The 26,222-nt window shown below is 48.1% G+C and overlaps 2 protein-coding genes and 1 long non-coding RNA gene across 16 annotated transcripts in view; 1 reads left to right on the top strand and 2 right to left on the bottom strand.

Annotated features, from left to right (window-relative positions):
* Positions 1-2,606: 2,606 nt before the first annotated feature.
* On the bottom strand, positions 2,607-11,202 carry LOC310834262 (uncharacterized protein). 3 transcript variants are annotated; one of them, XR_014559122.1, is made up of 4 exons: positions 8,278-8,364; positions 6,298-6,425; positions 5,107-5,187; positions 2,607-3,727 (listed from the first exon to the last, which is right to left on the bottom strand). XR_014559122.1 is itself a non-coding variant. In XM_083717812.1 (4 exons), exons 1-4 carry the CDS (start codon positions 10,293-10,295, stop codon positions 3,721-3,723), a joined length of 345 nt encoding a protein of 114 aa, XP_083573938.1. In that variant the 5' UTR covers positions 10,296-11,202; the 3' UTR covers positions 2,607-3,720. The 3 variants fall into 3 exon arrangements, 1 of the variants encoding a protein (XP_083573938.1); XR_014559123.1 differs by having other exon boundaries at positions 6,298-6,422; XM_083717812.1 differs by lacking the exon at positions 8,278-8,364 and adding an exon at positions 10,167-11,202.
* Positions 11,203-11,659: 457 nt separating this feature from the next.
* DEPDC5 (DEP domain containing 5, GATOR1 subcomplex subunit) overlaps positions 11,660-26,222 on the bottom strand; it is a 55,963-nt gene continuing 41,400 nt past the window's right edge. For 11 of the 12 annotated variants that reach the window (XM_083716837.1, XM_083716835.1, XM_083716844.1 and 8 more), the window contains 10 exons: positions 22,178-22,329; positions 20,994-21,071; positions 19,252-19,384; positions 18,761-18,869; positions 18,355-18,579; positions 17,110-17,279; positions 16,622-16,793; positions 14,844-14,904; positions 14,062-14,144; positions 11,660-12,310 (listed from right to left, as the gene is read on the bottom strand). In XM_083716837.1, the coding sequence (XP_083572963.1) occupies positions 12,018-12,310; positions 14,062-14,144; positions 14,844-14,904; positions 16,622-16,793; positions 17,110-17,279; positions 18,355-18,579; positions 18,761-18,869; positions 19,252-19,384; positions 20,994-21,071; positions 22,178-22,329 (1,476 nt within the window). In that variant the 3' untranslated portion in view covers positions 11,660-12,017. Of the gene's footprint in view, positions 12,311-14,061; positions 14,145-14,843; positions 14,905-16,621; positions 16,794-17,109; positions 17,280-17,316; positions 17,346-18,354; positions 18,580-18,760; positions 18,870-19,251; positions 19,385-20,993; positions 21,072-22,177; positions 22,330-26,222 lie in introns of those variants that run through there. The other variant, XM_083716838.1, reaches the window with a different exon arrangement.
* Positions 12,322-14,041, top strand: LOC310834330. Its single transcript, XR_014559194.1, has 2 exons — positions 12,322-13,587; positions 13,624-14,041. It is a non-coding gene; the product is annotated as an uncharacterized lncRNA (long non-coding RNA).

The following is a 26,222-nucleotide window of genomic DNA, read 5'->3' as shown; positions in this document are numbered from 1 at the left end:
AAAGCGGGCAAAGTGGGCGGAGCCAAGAAGACCGCAAGGGAAGGGAGGGGTTGCGGAGGGCGCGTGCCCGTGCGTCAGCCCATCAGTCACGCGCGTGAGCCGCGGCTGGCCCCGGCGTTCTATTTCTAGCTGACGTCATCGGCTATAAATAGCTCCGCGGCTCTGCACGCGGGAGTGCGCGGGGCGGGGAGAGGGAGGCCGGAGCATGCGCGGTAGCCGTGCTGCATTGCAAAAGGAGTGGGCGGGCATTGCGGAGGGAGTCAGGGCGGAGGAGGAGGGAGGCGTCCCACGAGGAGGGTTGGTAGATCTAGAGGCTGACCTCCCTAACACCTCCCCCCAAAAAATCTCTCCCTCGGTCGTGAAGCTCAGTGGTCTCAGCCTGACCTACCTCGCAGGGCTGTTGTTGCGAGTGTGAAATTGGGGCGGGAAGAGCTCGCTGAAAGAAGCGTAGGACTTGAAATGTTCTCTCTTTTTTTTGCTGGGAAGTGGGCTTTTTCGAGAGTGCCTTTCACAGGACTCATTGTCTGTTCTCTTCTGCAGACAGAAGCCCTTCCTTGCAAAGGTGGCAAGAGCCTTTCACAGGGTAAACAAGCTTTGCCTTCCAGCTACAGTGGTACCTCGGGTTACATACGCTTCAGGTTACAGCAGTGGCGTAGCGTGGGTTGTCAGCACCCGGGGCAAGGCAAGTAATTTGCACCCCCTAACCCGTGGATTTGCACCCGCTAACCCCCAGATGTTGCGCCCGGCCCCCCCTGCACCCCCCACGCTACGCCACTGGGTTACAGACTCCGCTAACCCAGAAATATTACCTCGGCTTAAGAACTTTGCTTCAGGATGAGAACAGAAATTGTGCTCTGGCAGCGCAGCGGCAGCAGGAGGCCCCATTAGCTAAAGTGGTGCTTCAGGTTAAGAACAGTTTCAGGTTAAGAACGGACATCTGGAACAAATTAAGTTCTTAACCTGGGGTACTACTACTGTATTTTGAACTAGGAAGAAGAGGAGGAGTTTGGATTTGATATCCCGCTTTATCACTACCCAAAGGAGTCTCAAAGCGGCTAACATTCTCCTTTCCCTTCTTCCCCCACAACAAACACTCTGTGAGGTGAATGGGGCTGAGAGACTTCAAAGAAGTGTGACTAGCCCAAGGTCACCCAGCAGCTGCATGTGGAGGAGCGGAGAAGCAAACCCGGTTCACCAGATTACAAGTCTACCGCTCTTAACCACTACACTACACTGCCCCAGCCTGATGGGGCCTAGAGTCCAACATCTTGAGGACATGAGGAAAAGTGAAGGGGTGTTTGAGACATTAAGGGCAGCAGGTTGGGAGGCAGATATTGGCCCTGGGCTCAATGTTCCCCCACGAGCCTGAGTGACTTCCGAGCCTCCAACTTGCCTCCGTCTGGCTTGCACACTTGATTTTTTTTTCTCCTTTCATTTGCCGGGAAAGCATGACTTATTAATGCACAGCTTGTCTCTAAGTGCCCATTTCTCCTTCTCCCTGGCACTCAGACGTCGGGGCTGCAGCCTGAGCCAGGAGAAGAGTCACCCCCATCTGTTGCCATGGTTCAGGAGGAAGGGAGAAGATGGATATATTTGTCTCCGGTTGCTAAAGGCAAAGGAGGCAGACCAGCCTATCCGCACAGAGCAGGAGCAGGACTATGTGTGCAACATCAGCTCTCTGGTGGGACCAAGTCTGCACGTTCTTATATATCGTCATTGTAGGGGTTTTCTCTGGGAAGGGCTGTTCTCCGCCCCCAGTTCTTTTTTTGCTAGAAGATGATGGGTTAAGGAGGAAGGAGAGGGACCAGCCCCTTTTGGGGTTTTTTTCTCTGTTTCCCATTTTCCCAATCCTCCACATCAGTTTACAATTTTTGTTCAAAATCCTCAAATTCACAATTTCCACTAAAACAATTCATATATTAGGGGAATCGCATACAGGCATGCATTATTGTACACTTTTTTTTGAGAAATACACTGCAAAATAGTTTGCAATTACCATTTTCAAGTCCTCACAAAAATTTGTCAGCATTTCAGTGGACATGTTGCCTAATACTGTATACTTTTTTTGTTGCTGCAAATAATCTGCTGTAATAAAATGCATTTTTTTGTATGTCATTTCCTCTAACATATACCTTTCATACACACTGTTGTTGGAGACCTAAATCCAGAGTACAAATTTCAAAGGACCTCTGTTTTGGGGGAATGAGAATTAGGTTTCCATTAAAATGGCACCCCCTAAAAAAATTTTTAAGCGGGTTGAATACTGTTCCATTCATGTTTTCCCTGCCACATATGTCCTTAAGACAATTTGCATGAAGTCTCTCTGTGTCTCCAATTATAGGTTTGAAAGGAGGGCAATTAAAAAAAAAACACCTTCGCATAAAAAATTGCATTGACTAATTTCTATGTGTAGGCATCTCTGGGCAAATCAAGGTGTGTGTGTGTCTCATCAGCAATATATTTTACAAGGCATCCAAGCCTAGTCCTAGCAAAGTTTTAAAAAATTAAGGGAAGGGAAAGGGCAAAAAAATCCAGTGCTTGGTGCAAAAGACAGCCACAGGCTCAGATCCCAACCAACAACAGCAACCACAATGCAAAGACAGGCAGCCATTTTCAAAGAAATTTTATTTGTAATTATTATTTTATAACAGAAGGTCCATGCAGGAGGCAAATATCCCATTGAGAAACATTTAAGATGGTGAAAATTACCAGAGGGACCACAGAAAGACGAGGAAGGAAGTCGAATCTTGAAACATTTAAATGACTGTAAAACTATTGAAATGTATGTAACTGAAAATTACCAAAAAAAATTAAAAAATAGAAAGACTAAAAGAGAAACAGTAAAGATGAAACTGCTGGCCCTCCAGATGTTGGTGTCCCATCAGCTCAAACCAAGCAAGGCCAGCGATCTAGGATGATCGAAGATGTAGCCCAGAACATCTGGAGGGCCTCACATTTGAGTTATGCAAATAAAACCCTCAACGGACCTTGTGATCTGGAATCCTGCTTAAAAAGTAAACAATTTGATAAAATTACTGCAAAGGCCATATAACAATCTTACATTTCTATGGTCTCTGGCATGTGGCAAATGCCCCTCCCTCTCTCTTGCCTCCAAAGAGACACCATTTCCATTATTTCAGCTCAAAGCAGAAGTTCCACAACAGGAAAGAGAGCAGAGTGGCTTGGAGCGTGCTAGCTGCTGGGCACACCACACACTGAAATCACATTATTTCCCCCAGGGAATCATGGGAAGTGTAGTTTACCCTCACAGCTACAATAGGAAACCTACAGTTCCCAATATTCTTTAAGGAAAGCCATGTATGTTGGTCTTGTTCTCCTCCTGTGAGGCTTGGAATACACCTCTGTCCAGGTGGAACCTCTGAAGGCAGCTGAGCAGATGCCCATCAATGAGCGCTGAAACTTGACAGCTTATCAAACGGTCAAAGCCTTCCTCTGCAAACAAGCTTTGCAAAATAGTTACAAGAAATCTTTGAGTCCTTAGCAGACCCCAATGTCGAAAGTGGTTCTGTTTAGACTATGAACCACCTGAAAAGAGTTCCCTGGGACTGTTTTCCACAGATGCAACGGATGGAGAATGTGGGTCTTCGCAACTGCAGGACATAGTACATTTTGGATCCAGCACAAGGAGAGGCAGGAAGGGATCAGTGGAAGGCTTATTAAAAAGCAATATCTCCCCCCTCCATCGCCACCCTTTTCTTTTCAATTCCTAGAGAAAACGGATGAGAAAATGGGGAAGGTAAGTATGCAAGCATGTTAAAAGGACCAAATTCCAGAGTTTAAACGACACCCCGCGTGATTAAATCTGCTCCCCATTTTCTCATTTCCTATGCTATCTTAGGGGCACCCCTTCCACAGATAACTCGTCCCCACGATTGTACAGCAGGCTTGTAGCTTAGCACTCACAACAGCCTCAAGCTTGTTCTTTTAAAACTCAAGAAGTGCCGCCTCTTGTTGCTTGACTTACGGGCCACTTTGCAAGATAGCAACCGCCTTGTGAAGCCGGCGGGCTCTGAACCCCTGGAGGGGCTGGATCTGTGTGATCCACCAGATTCACCTAGGCTGCGTGCCACGTGCCATCCTCGGTGCTGCTGTTACCCCAAGGAAACATGGCACTGAAGGCAGGCTCCCTTGCCACCTACCTGCCTGTTCTTCGTGATCCAGACATAGGGTGTGGCCCTTCCTGCGAGCCCCCAGTGTGGGAGGCAACTGCCCTAAGCTACCCAGCGCAGCCAACTTTCCTCGTTTTCCACCAGCCAACGTGGCAAAAAGATGCCAGAGCCGCACTAAAGCAGCAGCAGCAGCCCAGAGTGCACAGAGGTAGCACATTCATTATTGATGTCCTTAAAAGCATTCCTGCTCTGCTAATGGCCGCTGAGAGGGCCACATTCCAAGACGAAGAAGAAGAGTGCCATCAGGTAGAACATGGACAGAGAGCCCTTTTGAGAAGGAGCAGCACCCCCAACACCCGGCTGAGTGGCGCAAGCCTCCTTCCTCCCACCCAAGACACTGCAGAAGATGAATTGCGCCAGTCCTGCAAGGCGGGGCACGCTTCAGGCTTATTGGATCAACTTTGGGGTGACTGATTTTTTTTTTGCTAGGACCCCACAAACTGCCAACCAGACCCAGGTGCAAGATTCCAAGTTCAATCCCAGCCTTGCTTCACCCCTTGGGTGCTTTTGCCTGGCTGGGAGGTGACCGTGGACTCTCGTGTGCCTGGATTTTATTTTTTATTACATTTGCACAGCGCCCTTCATCTTCAGATCTCGGGAGCCAAAGCTGGAGAAAGGTGTGCCTGTGTCTAAACTAGTAGAAAAGTAACGTTTGCATTCTTTCCTCCCCCTACATTTGGCCCCCGGAAAGTTAACCTAAGAGGAATGTGGCCCTTGGGCTGAAAAGCCTCCCCTCCACCCCCAGCCATTCTATAAGCTAGAACACCTACCATATCATGGGGCCAGTTAATGCGTCTTTTAGCCTAACCTACCTTGTTGTGGGGATAAAATGGGAGAACGATGTACATCACCTTGTGCTCTTTGGCAAAAAAAGGGGGGACATCAATGCAAATAATAATAAGAAACTAGTCCTTACCTGCTGTTGTGCCAAGGCAGGGCTATTCTCTGAGCAGGACAGGGGCAGCACTGAGGTTGGCCAAGCACAGGGATAGAAGAGCTGAGGAGGGGAGGGAGAAATATTAGCTGTGGTTCATTGTAAGGGGTTGGGCTAGAGGATCTTTGGGAATGCCTTCCAACTCTATAACTCTATGATCAGGTGACTAGTCAACATGTTTTGTTAACTGTTTGGATTTCCCCTGGAAAGGGTAAATCTGGATTATTATTTTGGGGGGAGGGTATAATACGAGTTGGCTTTTTTGTTGCTTACGTTGTGTGAAAAATGTGCGTGTGAGAGGAACACCCACCCATAAGCAGCATCTGTTTGGAGGCACCCTCCGTTTCCTGGTGCTCAAGTCCAATCAGTATGGCTTCAGGTGGTGCCACTGCCTCAATAGTGCAGGGCAGGAACCTGACGCAGTTGCTCCTCTGAGGCTACAGGTTCATGGATCTGCAGCTACTCCATGAGGAATCCCACATTCTTCCATCAGGCCACCATCACTCCTTCTATCTAAGCACCAGGCCATCTTTCTCCAAGTCCTGCTCACTGACTGTCTCTGACCTGACGTACCTGGAGGCATCCTGGCACAACCTGCATTGAAGAAATCCACACCCACACACGGTTATCTGGTTGTCTGAATACTTATAAACCAAACTTCCATATAAAATATCTGTAAGGTGGTATATGAACCAAAAAACACAGTACTGTATATAAAGACACCTCAGTAGCACATCTTTTGAATGTTGCTTTTAAAGAGTTGCTTTTATTGATAATTTTAGTGTCTTATTCTCTTTGTAAACCAGAATAAGTAATAAACCAGAATAACCAGTTTTTTTTTAATCATTAAGTGGTATATCAATCTTACAAAGTAAAAAGAAACCAAAAACATTCTCAGAAGCTTAGGAGTGCACCCTCTCTTTGGCTTAGGCTAGGCAATTACCAGTTCCCCAGCTGTATTCTCTGCAAAAAAAAAAGTTGAGTCTTATTCCTGCCTCCAGAAGTTGGCATAATAATAATAATAATAATAATAATAATAATAATAATAATAATTTACACCCCGCACATCAGCTTCCAACAGAACACTAAAATACAATGACCTATTAAACATTAAAAGCTGATTCTCGCAGGGATGTAGATGCTGTGAGGAGGGAAACCCCCCCCCCCAAGTACCTGCCAATCTTGCCAGGCCCCAAGGGGATTGCTGGAGAGCTTGAACAGATTTCCTGCTTCATGGCTCTGGGTTCTTCTTCAGCAGGGCTGTGAACCACTTCACCTTTTTGGTCCACGCGTGGCCTCTTCTGTGGGGAACAAGGAACCATTAATCTCTGCAACAACCCTGTGAGGTAGGTACGTCAGGGCTGAGAATGACTGCTCCAAGGTTAACCAGTGAGTTTCATGGCAGAGTGGGGATTTAAACCCATGTCTCCCAGGTCCTAGTGCCATAACTGGTTCTCGTTCTCTCTGTGTGTGTATGTGTGCAAAGAGAGAAAGATAAGAGATGATTCTAAGTTCTTGCACTGGGAGAAAAGCTTATTTCTATTTGCTTTCTTCACACCATGCTTGAACTCCTAGGTTTTTTTTAACCATTTTAACTAAAATGGACTATCTAGTAAATTAGACTGTGGCTCTGAAGATGGAAATTGCCAACAGAATTATCTAAACGAAGCGCGGCCCTTGAAACTGTTTTTAAAATGTGGTTTGTTTGGGTCCCTTTTTATTTTATATCAATACTGGGAAGGGCAGACAGGAACAAAAGTACAGGCTCCAGCGAGTAATAGAATTCTGGCCTTGGGTTCAAATCTCAGCTTCTGACAAATTATTTGGTAAGAAGGAACAGCACCAAGGTGGTTTGTTTTATACTAGCACAATCAGGAAATTAGGGAGCGGAGAGACAAAACTTTATCAGGTGTGAGAAATTAGACAACTCCCTGGAGGAAAAGTTACTATTACCATGGCTAAAAGGATTTTCTAGACTAGAGTCTGGGGTCTCTAGCCAGCTCCCACCCGCAAATTGCAGGCTCCCAACTAGGGGGGAAATTAGGTTTTCATTTAAAATCACACCTCAATCATGACCTCTTAGACAGTTTACTCTTGTGATGATGAACCGAGGACAGAGAATCAGGCTTGCCACTCCGGACCCCTTGGAGGGAAAAGTTGGGGTATAAATCCAGTGAACAAAATGACCCGTTCCTGGGCAACTCAGCAGCGGCACCCGTTCCTCTTCTTGGTAGCAGCCCCCCCCCAACAGGAAGACGCCCTGGGGCGCGCCGGCCTCACTCACCCCCCCCCCACACACACGCCGAGAAAGATGCAGGATCAGCCCCGCCCCAAGGCAGGACCCGAGCACGTGGGTGGGGTCGCTCAGCCTGTTTGCAATTGCAAAGGTGGGGGGGGTGTCGGAGCGCACGTGGCAAGGTGGGGGGGGCAGGCGACGGCTTTGAGGTGGGGGTTCTCCTAGAGGTCCAGCTTAGGGGGCAGCAGAAGGTCCTAAAGGTGCTGACTTGTTCCCAGTTCTTTATAGTGGTACCTCAGGTTACATACGCTTCAGGTTACAGACTCCGCTAACCCAAAAATAGTACTTCGGGTTAAGAACTTTGCTGCAGGATGAGAACAGAAATCGTGCTCCGGCGGTGCAGCGACAGCAGGAGGCCCCATTAGTTAAGTGGTGCTTCAGGTTAAGAACAGTTTCAGGTTAAGAACGGACCTCCGGAACGAATTAAGTACTTAACCCGAGGTACCACTGTATTTGCTACAAAAGTCTCAGCTCCAAAAATCTATGCCGATTGATTTTTTTCGTTTCTGTAATATCTTTAAAAAATATCTCTAAGCGGTGTACAAAAAATAATGATGAAGCAACAACAGATGGCTTAAACAAAAACATTGCAAAAATACAGTTACACGCAGTACAAATTCAGGTAGGTAGCCCTGTTGGTCTGACGCAGTCGGAATAAATAAATTAGAAAATTATCCAGTAGCACCTTAGAGACCAACTAAGTTTGTTCTGCGTGTAAGCTTTCGTGTGCATGCACAACTCTTCAGACGCAGTACAAAGTTACTAATGCATATGAGACAATATCCATTTTCCTGCTGATCTATCCACCCACTCAGCCTCTGGGATCTCACACAGGGTCCAGAAAACTCTCAACTCACCTACAGAAGCTCCACAAGAGTTGCTGTGCCTGGAAAAAGCCAACCTCTAGCGACTCTCATGCAAGACTCGCCATTTTATAGGCAGCCCACCCCCTACCCTGCCCAGGTGGATGGTATTTTCTCAGGCGTCCCACAGCTGTGTCCCATTCAGCAGTCCCATTCCCAGTTCCAGCTGCAGCATGTTTGTGGAGTTTCCCGGGTGTTTCAAAGGGTTGGGAAAAAGGCCTTCTCCACTCACAGCTGTTATTCATACTCTTTCCTCTTCTCCTACTGCAGCTGCTTATATACCTCCCTGAGCTGCAAAATAAATGGGGATTCCCTATACTGTGTATCCCCATGATCAGTGGACTGCCCCACTTAAGCCACAACAATGAAGTTATTTATCTGACTTCCCCCCACTGTTGTAAATAAAAATATGTCCTTTTCCCTTATGGGGTACCCAAGAGCCCATATAGAGTCCTTACATAGGTTCCCTATTGGTAGGAGAAAATAACAGAGGCCAACCAGAGAATATTGAGAAGCAAAGCAGCTAGTAAGCTTGATCTTTATTGATCTGTTGCAACAGGGTGCTCCCCTCACACGCAGGAGAGGAAGAGGACCCAGAACAATGGCCTGCAAGGCCTTATAAAGACTATTGAAATTGTCACCCTGTAGATCAAGACCACCCCCAGAAATATTATGCATTCATCACAGAAGGGGTGTAACCTAAGACCACCCCTCAGATAAGGCGGTCTAAAACAGAACATTTGCATGTTGTTTTCTCCTGTCGCTTTATTTATTTCCTGTCTGGCAGGTTACTTGATTGGATTTCTTGGGGAGCCTGGGCAGTCTTGTAATGATAAGGCTCACACCCTTATTCAAACACAGATTAAGACAGGATTTGTGAAGGAAGAGACAATGGGGAGGCTTTTCCATTTTGACCATGCAGAGAAACATTTGCTCAGTTTAGGAATCAAAATGGTTCCAGGTTTGCTCAGTTTAGGAATCAAAATGGTTCCAGGTTGGCTTTCCTGTGCTGATCTATGTACGTGTGGTTATGAACGTTGCCATATATCTAAGACCATAAAATTCCTATCACAAGAGCAATATATAATAATATATATAATGAGTGGGAGGGGGCATTGCCAACACATCCCATGCAGCCCAGTGTTTCCTGTATGTGCATGGTACCACTTTGTGGTTTTCTGCAGTCAAATGGTATATAAAGCAGATGTCAACAGACAAAGCTAGTTGGTGACCTGGGAGACAAGGGTTCGAATCCCCACTCGGCCATGTAGCTCAGTGTTTGATCTTGGGCCAGACATTCACTCTTAGCCTAGCTTACCTCCCAGGGTTGTGAGGTTAAATGGGAAGTTGGAGAACCATGTCTACCACCCTGAGCTGCTTGAAGGAAAAGGTGAGCTATAAATGTCAATTGGAGAGCAAACCACATCTGAGGAGCCTGGTTGTACAGTGGTACCTTGGGTTACATACGCTTCAGGTTACATATGCTTCAGGTTACACACTCTGCTAACCCAGAAATAGTGCTTCAGGTTAAGAACTTCGCTTCAGGATAAGAACAGAAATAGGGCTCCGGTGGCGCGGCAGCAGCAGGAGGCCCCATTAGCTAAAGTGGTGCTTCAGGTTAAGAACAGTTTCAGGTTAAGAACGGACCTACGGAACGAATTAAGTACTTAACCCGAGGTACCACTGTATTTTGAAAGCTACATGGGGGCTGGAGCCCTTTTTGTGGTTTTGAAAAGACTTTGTCTGTGGAGAAGGAACCTGCAGAAAGGCTCTCCCCTCCAAACCTTCAACCTCATTAGAACGTGAACCGACTCCCCACCCGGCAAAAGGGATTTATTAAAAGCAATAAATAAGAGAGAGAAATTCAGTCTCTCTGCACACACCTTTCCGAGCAGAAGCTTCTTGGAAGCCACACAGCCCAGCATGGCAACCACCCACTTTGAAGGAAAGCGCTGAGTAACACAAGTCAGGCAAGGATTGAGCTCGGTGATGTGAGAATGCAGCTCCATCATCACTCATGCATAATTGCTGACAGTCCCAGGTAGTTTTGGGAATGTGAGGAAATGGATCTACTCAATTTTTGGACATGCACTGATGCAGAAAGATGAGATGCACTCTCTCCTCCAGTTTTGCTTATCTAGCTTCATGGAATCATGTTGGAAAGGTCCCCAATCCAATTTTTTGCTCAGTGCAGGGTCTTATAATACATGATCCAGCCACAGCAACAATGACAAATGGCCAACCAGCCTCTAATTAAATGCCTCCCCAGCTAAGGAATAACCCATCCATCACCTTCTGAGACAGGCTTCTCCACTGTCAAATAGCTCTTATCCTTAGATATTTTCTATTACAGTGGAACCTTGGGTTACATACGCTTCAGGTTACATACGCTTCAGGTTACAGACTGCTAACCCAGAAATAGTGCTTCAGGTTAAGAACTTTGCTTCAAGATGAGAACAGAAATTGTGCTCCGGTGGTGCGGCGGCAGGAGGAGGCTCCATTAGCTTAAGTGGTGCTTCAGGTTAAGAACAGTTTCAGGTTAAGAACAGACCTCCGGAACGAATTAAGTACTTAACCCGAGGTACCACTGTATTGTAAGGGACGCGGGTGGCGCTGTGGGTTAAATCACAGAGCCTAGGACTTGCTGATCAGAAGGCCAGCGGTTCGAATCCCCGTGACAGGGTGAGCTCCCGTTGCTCGGTCCCAGCTTCTGCCAACCTAGCAGTTCAAAAGCACGTCAAAGTGCAAGTAGATAAATAGGTACCACTCTGGCGGGAAGGTAAACGGTGTTTCCGTGCACTGCTCTGGTTTGCCAGAAGCGGCTTAGTCATGCTGGCCACATGACCCGGAAGCTGTACGCCCGCTCCCTTGGCCAATAAAACGAGATGAGCGCCGCAACCCCAGAGTCGGTCACGACTGGACCTAATTGTCAGGGGTCCCTTTACCTTTGCCACTGTATTATTTTTAGCCCGGGTCCAATGCTTTGATTTCTCTCCACTGGTCCTCGCCTCCCCTCTGGAATGGGGGTGGCCAGCCCTCATTTTTAAAAAAGAAGAGAGTCTCTAGCTCTGCTAAACAGTTATGAAGCAAAAAGTGTAGGCAATCATCTAAGCAATTTCTGTGAAATGAACAAACCTGGCTGCTCCTGAGTCATTTTAGCCAATGGATGACATCAGATAGATAAGTGAGTTTGCACACCAGGCAACAGTAAAACCCGTGTTCCTAAAGAGGTGCTGTTTCCACTCCCCTTTAATGTGCTTTTCCTGCTTCTACTGTATCATCTAGTTGCTGGATCCAACCATCTGCAGCTCTGTTTTGCTGCCTGCCAGCAGCCACATGCAAGCAGCGAGAGTCAATGAATACACCACTCCGACAATGGGAGGAGAACAGTGTGTTTTTATTCCATAAATATTGTACAACATTTTACATATGCACAAAAAACTCCCAATGAGCATTTTCAGAAGATGAAAAAGTTTTTGCTCGTTTTTCTGAAAAAGCTTCTGCTCTTCTTCCACTGCTGTCTGATGTCCATCAGGCTGTCCTCCATTTGGGCAGGAAGTCGCCTTCCCATAGTAAGACTTATCCATTTGCACCTGTGAAAAGAGCCCATTTGTGGCATCCTGAGACCTTGCTCCCAGGAGCCTGCCCAGGATTTCTCAAGATGCTCTTTGCACCCACTCTTCCAGGACAGCTAACTGCAGCTACATTTGACTTCTGTGGCTGGTGGGGATTCTTCAAGGGGCGCTGGCGTGCATCTTCTCCAGACAGCCTGTCCAGAAGGAGACCAGCCGGTTGTCCTTGTTCCAGCAGAAGTCGGTGAAGTCCTTCAGCAGCCGGTCAGCAAACTTCTCATCCCCAGTGGCGCTGGACCGCCATGTTTTGGTCAGCATGGTGTTGTAGGCCCAGTTATAGCCGATGCGCTCCTCACAGAAGACATTCTGGTTGGTGGAGCTGGTGGAGTTGCGCCGCCGTCGCTGCTGCCCAGAGAACTTCCGCTTGGAGTATGGCAGCTGAAGGAACACCGTCCCTGAATCAAGAGGAGCACGTTTTTTTAAAAAAGCAGCAACAATCTCATATTGCAGTTAGGTTAGTGATGGGTACATGTCAGTGTGTGATGCATACTGGGACCCTGGTCAACTTACAGCAGAGTTAGCAAGCCTACTAGTTCTGTTCTTAAAATGAGAGCTTGCCTCCTTTGTAAAACCTGCTTTGCTGAGGTTTTTGGAAACAGCTGCAGCATGAGCTAGCAGTACAGCTCTTGCAAAACATCTCTGCTCAATCAACCTTATTGCCACAAGCTTGCTCAAAGAGGGAGGGGGTTGGTGATCACATTTTTTAATTTTTTATTACTAAAGTCAGAAAGGCTAGTCAAAAACTTTAGGCCTCACTATCAGGCACTCTGAACTCCCCCCGAGCCACACCCCTCACTGGGCTACCCTTGAACTCTAATAATATTTATTGCGTTGATTATTATTATTTGTAGTAGTAGTACCTCACGCATCTGAGTGGGTGCCCCAGCCACTCTGAGTGACTTCCAAGACATATAAAAGCATAATTAAACATTAAAGGTTAAACAACTTCCCTATACTGGGCTGCCTACCCTATATAGGGCTGTCTTCTAAGGGTTATATAGTTACTTATTTCCTTGACATCTGATGGGAGGGTGTTCTACAGGATGGGTGCCACCACTAATAAGGCCCTCTGCCTGGTTTCCTGTAACTTCACTTCTTGCAGTGAGGGAACCGCCAGAAGGCACACAGTGCTGGAATTCTGTCTGGGCTGAATGACAGTGGTAGAGACACTCCTTCAGGTATACATGGCTGAGGCTGCTTTTCCCTTCCCCACTGCTATAGGCCCTTCCAGCTGAGGAGCAAATCAGATGCAGCGATACAAGCCTTTTGCCAGAACTTTGAGAAAGAGCTTGTGCCATTGGACGAAGGAAAGCCGGTGGGTGGGGGCCCCAGGGCAAGACAAACCTCGCCCTAAGCTCACTCCCCTCTGGAGAAGGACAGCTGCCTTCCAGGGTCCTCTCTAGCAACTTACTCTTTGGTGACTGGTTGGTAGGCGGGCTGTAGGGGACTCGATTGCCCGAGGCACTTGGGTGTTATGGGATTCCTCTACAGCCCACTTACCAACCAGTCCCTGACCAATTGGAGCCAAGAGCAAAAGACACAGTTAGAATGGAAGAAAAGGGTACCTCTGAGCACATTCTGAGCCTTGGAACTGGTTTTCAGAACCAGGACTGAATTGATGCCAGAAGTCCAATCCTGGCTACTTTGAAGCATTCTTTATTTCAGAAGCCTAGTCTTGATATGAGAAACTGCTTTGTTGTTGCTGCAGCCTTGGGAGGCTGCACCCCTTGCTAGTCTCTTGCAAATCAGATTGGCACCCCCTCCCCTTTGCCAGTCTCCTTTCTGCCCTCCAAGTGCTTTTTTCCTAGAAAAATAGGTGCCGGTATTCACCATGAAGTTGTTACCGTAAGTGTCACACTTTTTAACAAAAAAGAGAGAGGTGCTGGTACTGCGTACCCTTGAGTACCTCCTCTTTAAAAAAAGCACTGTGCCCACCCCTGACCTAGCCCACTACTCTGCTGCAAAGCTTTGCCTTCAATGATAAAGCAGTTATCGCTTGCTGGGGAACTTTTGCTGACTCATCTCCTCATTCAGCATATTTCTCTGCTGGATGTTCTGGTGGTTTTATACAAGGCCAGCTGCTCACAGGACGCTTTGTATCTTGAGGGTCACAATCCCAGAAGGAGGGGGGGGGAAGAGTATTCACCTGTGACATGAATGTACTGGGGTTTGTTCTCTGAAGGGAAGTTGAATGCAGAGGCAGAATATTTATCTTGCACAAACCCAAACCTAGAGAGAAGAAAACGTTGCAGAAGGAAATTAGCAAGGAATCACGGAAGGGCTGTACCTTTTCCTGCAGAAGCGTCCCAAACTCAGGCCCCAGCAGCAGCATCAGGTAGGGCTGGGGAATGACTCCTTTCCTAAAACCCTGGAGAGCCAGTCTTGCCACTCAGTGGGAGCAGTGCTTAGCTAGATGGGCCAATGGAGAACAAGGCAGCCTCCTAGGATAGGGCAAGGGCAGTAGGTCAGGGGTAGAGATAATCTGCTTTGTCTGCAGAAGGTCCTGGGTTTTTCCCTTGGCATCTCCAGGTGAGGCCTGAAACCCTAGAGAATTCCTGACAGTCGGTGTACTGAATTAGGTAGACACGGTGCTCTGACAAAGAGTAAGGCAGGTTCTTCCTATGTTCCTAAGTGACAAGAGGAATGACTGCATTCTGCACATGAGCAGGAACCTGGCAGCTTGTTTGCAGAAGGTTATATAAAGAAGAATAGTTGCATGTGGAGGAGCAGAGACGCGAACTCGGTTCACCAGATTACGAGTCTACCGCTCTTAACCACTGCACCACACTGGCTAAGACTCCTGTAGAAAACCCTATTGATCTCATTTCCCCATCCCTGATCACTCTCCACCCCCCCAACAAGTGACTGCCCTTCTTGTGGCTCAAGGGTTAAACAGATGCTCCTCAGCCTGCCCTCTTCTAGGCTTACCTGTGTGCGATCACCTCCTGAAGGAGATGCATGCGGTCCCAGTAGGTCTCTGGCTCAAAGCCTGGAAGAGAACAATTGGGTGACTTTCCAACCCTGCTAGCAGGATAGGATCAGATTGCACCTAAAGACGTCTGGATGTGTAGGGAGGAGGGTCAGGTTGTTGCACCAGCCCTCTTTCCTTAAAGCACATGCATGTGGGAGGGCCATAGCTTAGTGCTGGAACTCATGTCAGAAAGCAGCAGGGGCGGGTAGGAAAGACTCCTCTCCTTCTCTGCCAGAGTTGCTGCTAGTCTCAGGGGAGACAGTATTAATACTGGGTGGAGGGAGGAAAAGGATAGAACCTCCAATGGTCCACTATGCCATATTTAGAGGTTCTAGTTCCAAGAGCTGGCAAGACTCAGGTTGGAGACACAAATGAAGCAGATTAGCTTTCATAACTCGGCATTCCCCTTTTTGGGGATCTTTGCCACTTGTTTGCGACGAGGAAGCCCCTCCTGCCTTTTGGCTCATCACTGGACAGGGAAAAGCCACCGGCTGTTCCCTTCCTTTTATGTTCCCAGAAAGCACCTTAAGTCTGAAATATTTTGGGGTGGAAGGGAGGTAACTATGGTAACAGTGGAAGCAATTGCACAGCAGAAGTCTGGATCACTCCATATTGGGTGTGGGGAGGGGGAGGCAGGCGGGGGTAGTGGTGGTGGAATGAGGGACATGACCACCTGGCAGGACGTTCATCATGAAGTCTTAAATGGAGAGGTGGACACTGCTTTAACACAGTCATTGCTAGAACAAGAAATCCGTTTGTGGTTCTTGGGAGACTATAGCGCCCCACCTCCCCTTAAGAGTGTTGAAAGCTGCCAAATTCCAGTCTTCACCAACCTCCTGTTCTCTAGAAGTTTTGAACTACTGCCATCACCCCCAGCCAGCATTATGATGCACTCAGATCCTACATGCCAGAGGGCTGTGTCCTGGGTGCAAGATGGACAGGGGCTCAGATTTTTAAACCAGGAGGGAAAAAATACAGCACCTCCAAAAAACACCCCGCAGAGTATACACCAGATGACAGGAGGAGGAGGAAACCCATCAGCTTTTGGTAAAGGCAGGAACTAAAACTGGAGGAGGATCCAGAAGGAGGAGAAGCCTACACAAATCTATGAGTGACTTATCAGGGAAATTTTGGGGAAATTAGGACACACACAATAATTTAAGTGTCTCCCATGCCAATCTGAGACAGGGCAGGAAGGAGGGAGAGACTGAAAATGAGGAACGCATGAGTACTGACTACCTCCTTGCCCAAATCCAAGTGCCACAGTGAGCAGAGTTTTGAAACTGAGCAAAGGGAATCTCCTCCTGTCATCAGCAGGTGCAAACAACACCTTTCCAAATTTAATTATTATGATTTATTTGTAAAAAATAATAATTGTATACTGCTGGTCAACAAAATAAATCAAAGCAGTTTACAGCGATAAAGGCATAAAACCAGACATGAAAAAGTTAAAAGAGACATCAATTAACCATTGCAGAAGTGTGCACTCTTAATTGTCAGCAGAATAGAAGAGTTTTCAGCAGGCATTTCAAAGCTGGAACAGAAGGCACCCGCTGAATCTCTATCGGTAGAGTGCTCCACAAGACTGAAATATCCCATGCACCCAACTTCAGATTCCACAGGACCCAAGCAGAGCCAAGAGCGACACTGCTGGGCTTTGTGCCGGGGGGGACAGGGCAGACCCTCCACTCTCACCTGAGTCACCAAGGTGCCACTGCCTCCCTCTCTTCCTTACCATCAAAGAGGTGCTCGGTGCCCTCCTTCACCAGGCAGCTAATGTTGAGAGGGATAAAGAGCTGGGCTCGAAGGGGGTCTCCGTACAAGTAACTGGGCAGCGCAAACGGGCCTTCGAGGACAGGAACCAGCAGAAACCCGCAGGAAGTGGCTTTGCGATGCCAACCTTGGACCTGGAAGGAGAAGGAGCAGAGCCACACTGAGGAAAAGAGAGAAGAGAGAGAGAGAGAGAGAGAGAGAGAGAGAGAGAGAGAGGTAGAAAGGCCTAGAGGAGCCACTGGCCAGGGCCCATATGATGGCACAGCAACACCACAAACTTGTGGTTTACGACCAAATTCTTCAGCAGGACAACGGAAACCTAGATAACTCCACAATTATAGGCCTAACTACAGCAGTGCTGTTATTTCCTCGCACCAAAGAAACTGGCCCACCCTTCGACTCTCTATTGCCAGTTCTCAGCAAGGAACAGTCCTACCCAACCCCTCTCACCATCTCAAAGAGAACGGCCGCCGTCACAGCCATCCAGTGCAGCTTGATCTCGAAGGCGGCGTTGAGGGAGAAATTGCCGTGGTAGTAGCAGCTGCACCACTCCAGGCGGTCCGTGCGGTTGTTGATGTCCACGTCCAGCGTCACCGTCCGCTGCTCTGGCACTGTGGCAGCTGCCGTGGGTCAGGGAACCAGAACAGCAGGAAGCCATTAAGAGTGGGGGAACTACAAGGGGGAAGCTTCTAATGAAAGGCGCAAGGGACCTTTGCTGAACAGGACTTATCTCTGAGTAAACAATACAGAAGGGTCTCCGCAATGGGCCTGATTCTGTACATAAGGCAGCTTTCTATGTATGCTTAGTGGGAGTTGCTGGTTTTGGGGGCAGCTGTTTTAAGCCTTTGCCAACAGTGGACTGGACCCCTCAGAACAAGGTAGGCTCTCCTTCGCTGGGGGTTTTCAGATGAAGGTTGGATGGCCATCTGCCAGTGATTTTTTAGCTGCAATTTCTGCATTGCAGCCAATTGGACTAGAGGACCCTTGCAAATACCCTTCCAACCATACATTTCTACCCCCTCCTTTTAATGCAATTTTTATTGGGGGGGGGGGAATCAGAACATTGGAGATGGACTACACCCAATATTATATGGTGGCATGATGAACAGTTCGGTTAAGTCATATTTCACGTTCTGCCCGAATCGGATATTAATTCTTATCTCTATTTGTTGGTGGTCTTGAAAAGTGAGGCCACAGGATGTATTTGACCATCTAAACTTCCAGCTTCTCAGCCCCACTCTGGAAACTTGTTGAAGTAGTATACAGTGGCACCTTGGGTTACATACGCTTCAGGTTACAGACTCCGCTAACCCAGAAATAGTACCTCGGGTTAAGAACTTTGCTTCAGGATGAGAACAGAAATCACATGGCGGCAGCGGGAGGCTCCATTAGCTAAAGTGGTACCTCAGGTAAAGAACAGTTTCAGGTTAAGAACAGACCTGCAGAAGGAATTAAATTCTTAACCCAAGGTACCACTGTGTTGCAATTATATTTAGATTACCCAGCCCTACAATGATCCTGCTGCCCTTGAGATATTCTGGGCTACTGCCCCCAACCAGTATCTGGAAGGTGCCTGCTTGACGGTGACTGGTTTAAACCCTCTCTTCCTCTTATGCACGCATCATGAACTTTGTGGCGTTTCTGACAGCCGCAAGGGCTCAACTCTCCCCAGGCCACCTGCAGCCACCATCTCACCTAACAGTGCAGCTGCCTGGCTCCGTCCTCCAAAGCTGCGGCTGAAGGAGCTGTGCCTGCTGGCGTAGGAGGCCGGGCGGCTGGGTAGCCAAGGCAGAAGGAAAGCTGGGATCTCAGAGTGGAGGAGCTCCTCGGCCACGAAGGCCACCTCAAACCATTTCCGTTGGAAGGCAGAAAAGTCGTCCTTGGCGGCTGTGTGCCACATGGCTGGCTGCTGGATTCCCACTGCAGGAAGAGAAGAAAAGGAGGCAAGATCCCTGTGAAATGGCGTGTTGCATCAGCTTTGCAGGATGCTCAGTGCTACCATTGCAAGACCAGCATCCCTGAGGAAGCCCACCCCCCGCCCAAAAACCCACCCAAGCCTCCGCAAGGGGTGCAAGTTGCCTTTCACCACACATAGCCTGACCTCGCTCCTGCTCCTTGTCTTCCATGATCTTGTAGAAGTAAAACCCATAGATGAAGGTGCGAAGGGCCTCTCCTGAGGCATGGGTGATGAGCTGCTCGTCCAGCATTTTCTGCAGACAGAAGCAGGGTTAGGGTCTCCAGGGATGGCAGGAGGGCGCGTCGTCTCCAGGGCCTTTTGGGGGGGGGGCAGGCTCTCAACTGCCCCTTGTATTCCACCCCCCTATGACTTGAGTGGGTGTTTATGCATGCATTCAGCACTATGGGGTGAAGTGAAGAGCTGAAAATATGGCAGGGGTGGGGGCCTCTGTCTTCCTCTCTTGAACACTGCCTGGGACCCCTCTGCCCATCGCTGAAGTTTTTTGCCTTTCCTATTGCCCAAGGGAGGCACTTTTCATGCCCATTAGCACCCCGGTAAAGCAAAGGTCTCAACTGCAGCTGGTTCGGGGTAGCAAGCCACATAGGCATGTCTGCATGTGCGCGTGCTCTTCTCACCTGCATGATGTCAATGGCCATGGCCTGGGTCTGCACCCCTTCCACCATGTTCACCAGCCAGTGGACCACCTCCGCGCTGATGAAGCAGGTCGGGGAGAGCCCCTTCTGTTCTGAAAGCAGCTGGATCCCTGTGCTAAAACCCAGCAGGAGAAGAGACAGAGTGTTAACAGAGGCAGGGATAAAATTGTTCCCCTCTCCAGCCCTTGACTGGATGGGGCATGCAGGTGTATCCACGCCAGGTTACCTGCAACCCTCTTTGTGAGGGAGACAGATAGAAGACAGAGGGAGGACACAAATTTGCCACTTGTGGTCTGCTCTTCTGGATACTAAGACTATCTGGGCTGGAGAAGGCTACAGCTCACTGGCAGACCATCTGCTTTGAATGCACAACTTCAGTCCCTAATGGCAGTGCTAAGTAGGGCTGGGAGAAAGACTCCTGTCCAGAAAGCCACAGCCCGTCCGTGTAGATGAACACTGAGCAAGCTGAACCAATGGTCTAGCTTGGTGTCATGAACCGGATGGCTGCAGAGGACTGGTGGGAGGCACCAGGTGGCGAGCCACCGAGGGAAGAAGGTTCAGAGTGTGGTAGTGGGGCAATGATGAGTGGTCCAAGGGAGCAGACTGGAAAAAGGTGTCAGAGCTTAGTGAGCTGGAGGAGTCTGTGACAGAGAGCAGTCCAGAATCAGAGGCAGAAGAGGAGGCTGGGGGGGTGGAGAGCAAGAGACAAAGATGAGTCAGGCTGGTGAAGAGTCACAAGTGTCTCCCCCTCCTGCTGCAACAAACTCTCTTCCTGCCTTGTCTCCCAGAACCAGGAGAGACAGTAAAAGGGCAGAGGGGAGGTTGGTTGGTTGGATGCATGCAGGCACAGTCTCCAATTGCTTGGAAAAAGCCCTGGAGAGGAAGGGACTTAGATGGGCTGTGAGGAAGCAGGGACTTTCAGTCTTGGCAACTGATTTTCATGGAGTAAGACCAGCAGGAATGAGCTACAGTGGTGCCTCGCAAGACGAAAAGAATCCATTCCGCGAGTCTCTTCGTCTTGCGGTTTTTTCATCTTGCGAAGCAAGCCCATTAGCGGTTTAGCGGATTAGCGCTACTGTATTAGCGGCTTAGCGGATCAGCTGATAAGTGGCTTAGCGGCTTGGGGAAAAGGGGGGGGGAGGAAAAAAACCCACGGGAACTCGCAAGACATTTTCGTCTTGCGAAGCAAGCCCATAGGAAATTCGTTTTGCGAAGCACCTCCAAAACGGAAAACCCTTTCGTCTAGCGGGTTTTCTGTCTTGCGAGGCATTCGTCTTGTGGGGCACCACGGTACTCTGTTCACTAGGCCTGATACTCAACCAAGTCTGTGGAATTCGTGCTTTTGGAAATAACGAGTTAACTCCAACTCTTTATTACTGACTGGCATGCTCCTGCGACACTCTGTATGAGGCTGCTTCCCAGTTACATTGGCCTTTTATTCAGAGGCTTGAGGACTAGAAATCTTATTTTTAGGGGCAAGGCCATAGCATCTGCTTTGCAAGCAGAAGGCCCCCAGGTTAAAGTTCTGACAGCATCTCTAGGTAGAAATGGGAGAGACAACCCCCCCCCCCAATCTGAAACCCTGGAGTCTCTGCCAGCCAGTGTGGACAATACTGAGCTAGATGGACCCATGACCTGACTCTGCATGGGGTAGCTCCTTGTTGACTGCCTAAGAGGCGAGAGAGAGAGAGAGAGAGAGAGAGAGAGAGAGAGGTTGCCCTTACGTGGGGTGCTTCATGGCTTCAAGGATCTCTATCAAAGTAGACGATGAGGTCAGAGAGCTTGCCGAGGATGGCTGAGAGCTGCAAAGGTAAAAAACAACTATATAAATACATTTAGCCGCCAGCTCAATTTGGCTCATTTCAGGCAGCCTTCCCTAACTACTTAAGACCCTCCAGCTGCTTCGAACGTAAGAAAAACCTGCTGGATCAGGCCAAGCAGGGGCGGGGCGGGGAGTCGGTCCTCCCCTCCTCTCATTGGCCAACAAGATGCTCCAATGGGAAGCCTACAAGCAGGAGCTGAACACAAGAGCCATCTCCCCTCCTGTGGTTTCCAGGAACTGGTATTCAGAAGCACTGCTGCCCTCCAAAATGGAAGCACAGCATAGCCATCATAGCTAGTAGTCATCAGGAAGCTTCTCCTCCATGAATTTGTGCAATCCGCTTTTAAACCCAGTCTAGGTTTGTGGACTTCACTGCCTCCTGTCCCATAGTTTAATTAGCTATGCGCTGCATGAAACAGGACTTGATTTTCTCTACCTTTGTCTCTCTCTCTCAGTCTCTCTCCATTATCAAAAGCCTGTTCTTCTTTCAAGGCCATGCCAGAGCTTTCGGAAAGCAGGAGCCTAAACATCTACCAGCTTCTGTAGTTCAGGTACAGTCGCTCTGCTGCCTGTACAGATCTTACAAAAAGTTAACTCTAGACAACATAGCTGTGTCATCTCAAGACTGGGACAGCCCGGGAGATTTTATTTATTACATTTATTTCATAAAATTTATACAGCGCTTGATTTGTTTGTTTTTAAACCTCTCAAAGCAGTTTACAAAAAAGACGATCAAATTATCGAGAAAAACAACCACAATTTAAAACTTTTAACAAGTTAAAATAACAATAGGCTAAAAGCAGATTAAAACTCTCTAAACATCTGGATAGGCTTGTCTAAACAAAAAATGTTTTTAAGAGGTGCCGAAAATAATATAGCGAAGGTTTCTGCCTGATCTCAAGTGGCAGGGAGTTCCAAAGTCTAGGTGCTGCCACACTAAAAAAAACATTTCTTACAAATGAGGAACAGTTGTTATGTGGCACAGTTCCGCTGATCAGAGTGGCCGAGTGGGAATGTATGGGGAAAGGCAATTTCGTAGGTATACAGACCAGACAGGCCCACAACAACCTGTGGCAACCAGCTCACCTGTTCTCGACGGAACCAGATGTGGCAGATCCCTGATCTCCTAAGTTCTGAGAGCTGGCAAAGGCTTGGCTGATACTCCTGTCTGTGGACTGGCCTGCGTTGCTCAGTGCAAGGCCCTCGAGAGTGGCAGAGGCTGTCTGATCAATCGAGACCTGAGGAGCAAAAGAAAGGCGACTTCTCTGTGGGCACAATTCATTCATTTAATTTAGCAGCATTAATCTAAACCGATTGATATTGAAAAGCCATATATAAATACGGCATAAAAACCCAATAAAGTTTTTTTTTAATAACCTCAGAGATACAAAACATGAAAACAGTATTATAGAAACAGACATTCAGTAATTTCAGGTTCCAGTCTTCTGGATCAGGGAAAACCTGGGCAAGAAGATTAGACTTTAGAAGACACCTGGAGCAACCAATACATGATGCTTTGCCTATGGTAGAAGGAAGGCATTTCAGAGTGCTGGGAAATGCCCATTTTGGAGTCACCACCCTGTGGTATTTTGTAGAGCGCAGCACCACAAACGCAATTGCCCAAATGATCATCGATAGCACATGGCTGCCCTCAAAGAATCCTGGGAATTGTGGTTTGCTAAGGGTGCTGGGAATGGCCACTCTGTGGCCCCTTCCTCATTCCCTGGAGAGGAATCCTGTCGCGAGGTGATGAGAGGCAAACCTATCTGGCAGCGGCGTTCAGGGTCCACAGAAGAACATTAAGAAGAGGCCGGCTGAATGAAGCCAACAGTCCATTTAGTCTAGCATCCTGTTCTCACAGGGGCCAACCAGAACCCCAAGCAGGACCCAAGCACCAGAGCCATCTCTCTTCCCGAGGTTTCCAGCAACTGGTCTCCAGTTTTGCTCCTTTCTTGGGACACTTACTGCTTCCTCTCAGCTCATGGGAAGTGTTTTGTGTTTCACAACTTTACTGAAAAAACCAGAACCCTGGATTACGAAATTGTGCGAGTTGCCTCTTCTGTTTAAGATAAGCCCTCAAGAGAGCCAATGCAGTGTAGTGGTTAGTATGTTGGAACTAGGATGTGGGAGACCAGGGTTCGAATCCCTGCTTAACTATGAAGCTCACTAGGCATGTGACCTTGGATGGGCCAATCACTGCCTCGTAGCCCAAGCTACCGTATTTTTCGCTGCAGAAGATGCACCCGACCATAAGACGCACCTAGTTTTTAGAGGAGGAAAACAAGAAAAAGAAAGTAACGCAAAGCCTCTTGAGCGAAGAGGGAGGAGCGCTCCAGAGGCTTTGCGTGGCTATCCCTGAAGCTAGAAGAGCAGGAGGGATCGGTGCGCACCAATCCCTCTTGCTCTTCTGGCTTCTGGGATAGCTGCGCAGCCTGCATTCGCTCCATAAGACACACACACATTTCCCCTTACGTTTCAGGAGGGGGAAAGTGCGTCTTATAGAGCGAAAAATACGGTATCTCACAGGGCTGTTAGGGGGAGGGGGTTAAATGAGGAGGTGAGGAATCACGTATGTCACCTGGAGCTCCTTAAGAGGAAAAAAAGGTGGTTTGAAGTGTAATAACATAAAATTTGAGTTTTCGGGGAAGGGGAGAGGAGCTGAGACATTCTCTTCCTCCTCCCCTCCGACCAGTCGGGCTTGCAGCTTGTGTGATGACACAGAACGTTTCCCCCCCCCCCGCCCAAGGACTGGAAAGTGGGACGATCCAAGGGAAGGCTTGGGAGTTGCGGTGGAATGAACAACAAAGAACCTTCTGGAAGGAATGCGAGCCTCAAAAGCCTCCGCGTCAAAACGAGGCCAGCTGCCCCCAAAACGGATCCCATCTGCTGCTAACAACACAGTATGTCAAAGCTTTGGTAGATGAGGCACTGGGGTGCATGCGCACAAATGAAGAACTGAAGGCCTCAGCCGGCAGCGGGGCTAAGGGAAGAGAGGGAGCCATCACAGTCCAAATTAAGGTCTTAAAATTAATTATTGTCTTGAGCACCTATGATTCTGTTCTGACGCTGAGCAAAACTTCCATCTAATTTCATAAGCAATCGTTAATGGATACCATCCTCCTAATTCCTTTGAAGGGGTGGTTCAGTGGTAGAGCATCCGACTTGGACCTGGGAGACGAGGGCTCAATTTCCCACTCAACGACAAAGCTCACTGGGCCTGGCCTCAGGTCTGTCCCTACCTGTCCTACCTCACAGAGGTGTTGTGGGGATTCAATGAGGAAAGGGGGAACCATGTATGTCACCTAGAATCATAGAATCATAGAGTTGGAAGAGACCACAAGGGCCATCGAGTTCAACCCCCTGCCAAGCAGGAAACACCATCAGAGCACTCCTGACATATGGCTGTCAAGCCTCTGCTTAAAGACCTCCAAAGAAGGAGACTCCACCACACTCCTTGGCAGCAAATTCCACTGTCGAACAGCTCTTACTGTCAGGAAGTTCTTCCTAATGTTTAGGTAGAATCTTTTTTCTTGTAGTTTGGAACCATTGCTCCGTGTCGGCTTCTCTGGAGCAGCAGAAAACAACCTTTCTCCCTCCTCTATGTGACATCCTTTTATATATTTGAACATGGCTATCATATCACCTCTTAACCTCCTCTTCTCCAGGCTAAACATGCCCAGCTCCCTTAGCCGTTCCTCATAAGGCATCGTTTCCAGGCCTTTGACCATTTTGGTTGCCCTCCTCTGGACACGTTCCAGTTTGTCAGTGTCCTTCTTGAACTGTGGCGCCCAGAACTGGACACAGTACTCCAGGTGAGGTCTGACCAGAGCAGAATACAGTGGCACTATTACTTCCCTTGATCTAGATGCTATACTCCTATTGATGCAGCCCAGAATTGCATTTGCTTTTTTAGCTGCTGCGTCACACTGTTGGCTCATGTCATGTTTGTGGTCAACCAAGACTCCTAGATCCTTTTCACATGTACTGCTCTCAAGCCAGGTGTCACCCATCTTGTATTTGTGCCTCTCATTTTTTTTTTGCCCAAGTGCAATACTTTACATTTCTCCCTGTTAAAATTCATCTTGTTTGTTTTGGTCCAGTTTTCTAATCTGTCAAGGTCGTTTTGAAGTGTGATCCTGTCCTCTGGGGTGTTAGCCACCCCTCCCAGTTTGGTGTCATCTGCAAATTTGATCAGGATGCCCCTGAGTCCATCATCCAAGTCGTTGATAAAGATGTTGAATAAGACCTGGCCCAAGATAGAACCCTGTGGCACCCCACTAGTCACTCTTCTCCAGGATGAAGAGGAACCATTGATGAGCACCCTTTGGGTTCGGTCAGTCAGCCAGTTACAAATCCACTGAGTGGTAGCATAGTCAAGACCACATTTTACCAGCTTCTTTACAAGAATATCATGGGGCACCTTGTCAAATGCCTTGCTGAAATCGAGGTAGGCTACATCCACTTCGTTCCCTTCATCTACCAGGGTTGTAATTCTGTCAAAAAACGAGATCAGGTTAGTCTGACATGACTTATTTTTCAGAAATCCATGCTGACTATTGGTGATCACAGCATTCCTTTCTAGGTGCTCACAGACTGTTTGCTTAATGATCTGCTCCAGAATCTTCCCTGGTATTGATGTCAGACTGACTGGGCAGTAATTATTTGGGTCCTCTCTTTTCCCCTTTTTGAAAATAGGGACAACATTTGCCCTCCTCCAGTCTGCCGGGACTTCGCCTGTTCTCCAGGAATTCTCAAAGATGACTGCCAGTGGTTCTGAGATCACATCTGCCAGTTCTTTTAATACTCTTGGATGCAGTTCATCTGGCCCTGGAGACTTGAATACATCTAAACTAGCCAAGTATTCTTGTACTATCTCCTTAGTTATTCTGGGCTGTGTTTCCTCTGCTGAATCATTTGCTCCAAATTCTTCAGGTCGGGCATTGTTTTCTTTATCGGAGAAGACTGAGGCAAAGAAGGCATTGAGGAGTTCAGCCCTTTCTGTGTCCCCTGTTTGCATTTCACCATCTTCTCCTCTGAGTGACCCCACTGTTTCTTTGTTCTTCCTTTTGCTACGAACATACCCATAAAAGCTTTTTTTGTTGCTTTTAACCTCTCTAGCAAGACTGAGTTC

The sequence above is a fragment of the Podarcis gaigeae genome (genome assembly GCF_964106915.1).
Source record: "Podarcis gaigeae genome assembly, chromosome: 16".
NCBI classification, from domain to species: domain Eukaryota; kingdom Metazoa; phylum Chordata; class Lepidosauria; order Squamata; family Lacertidae; genus Podarcis; species Podarcis gaigeae.
This window is presented reverse-complemented; position numbering and strand designations above follow the sequence as displayed.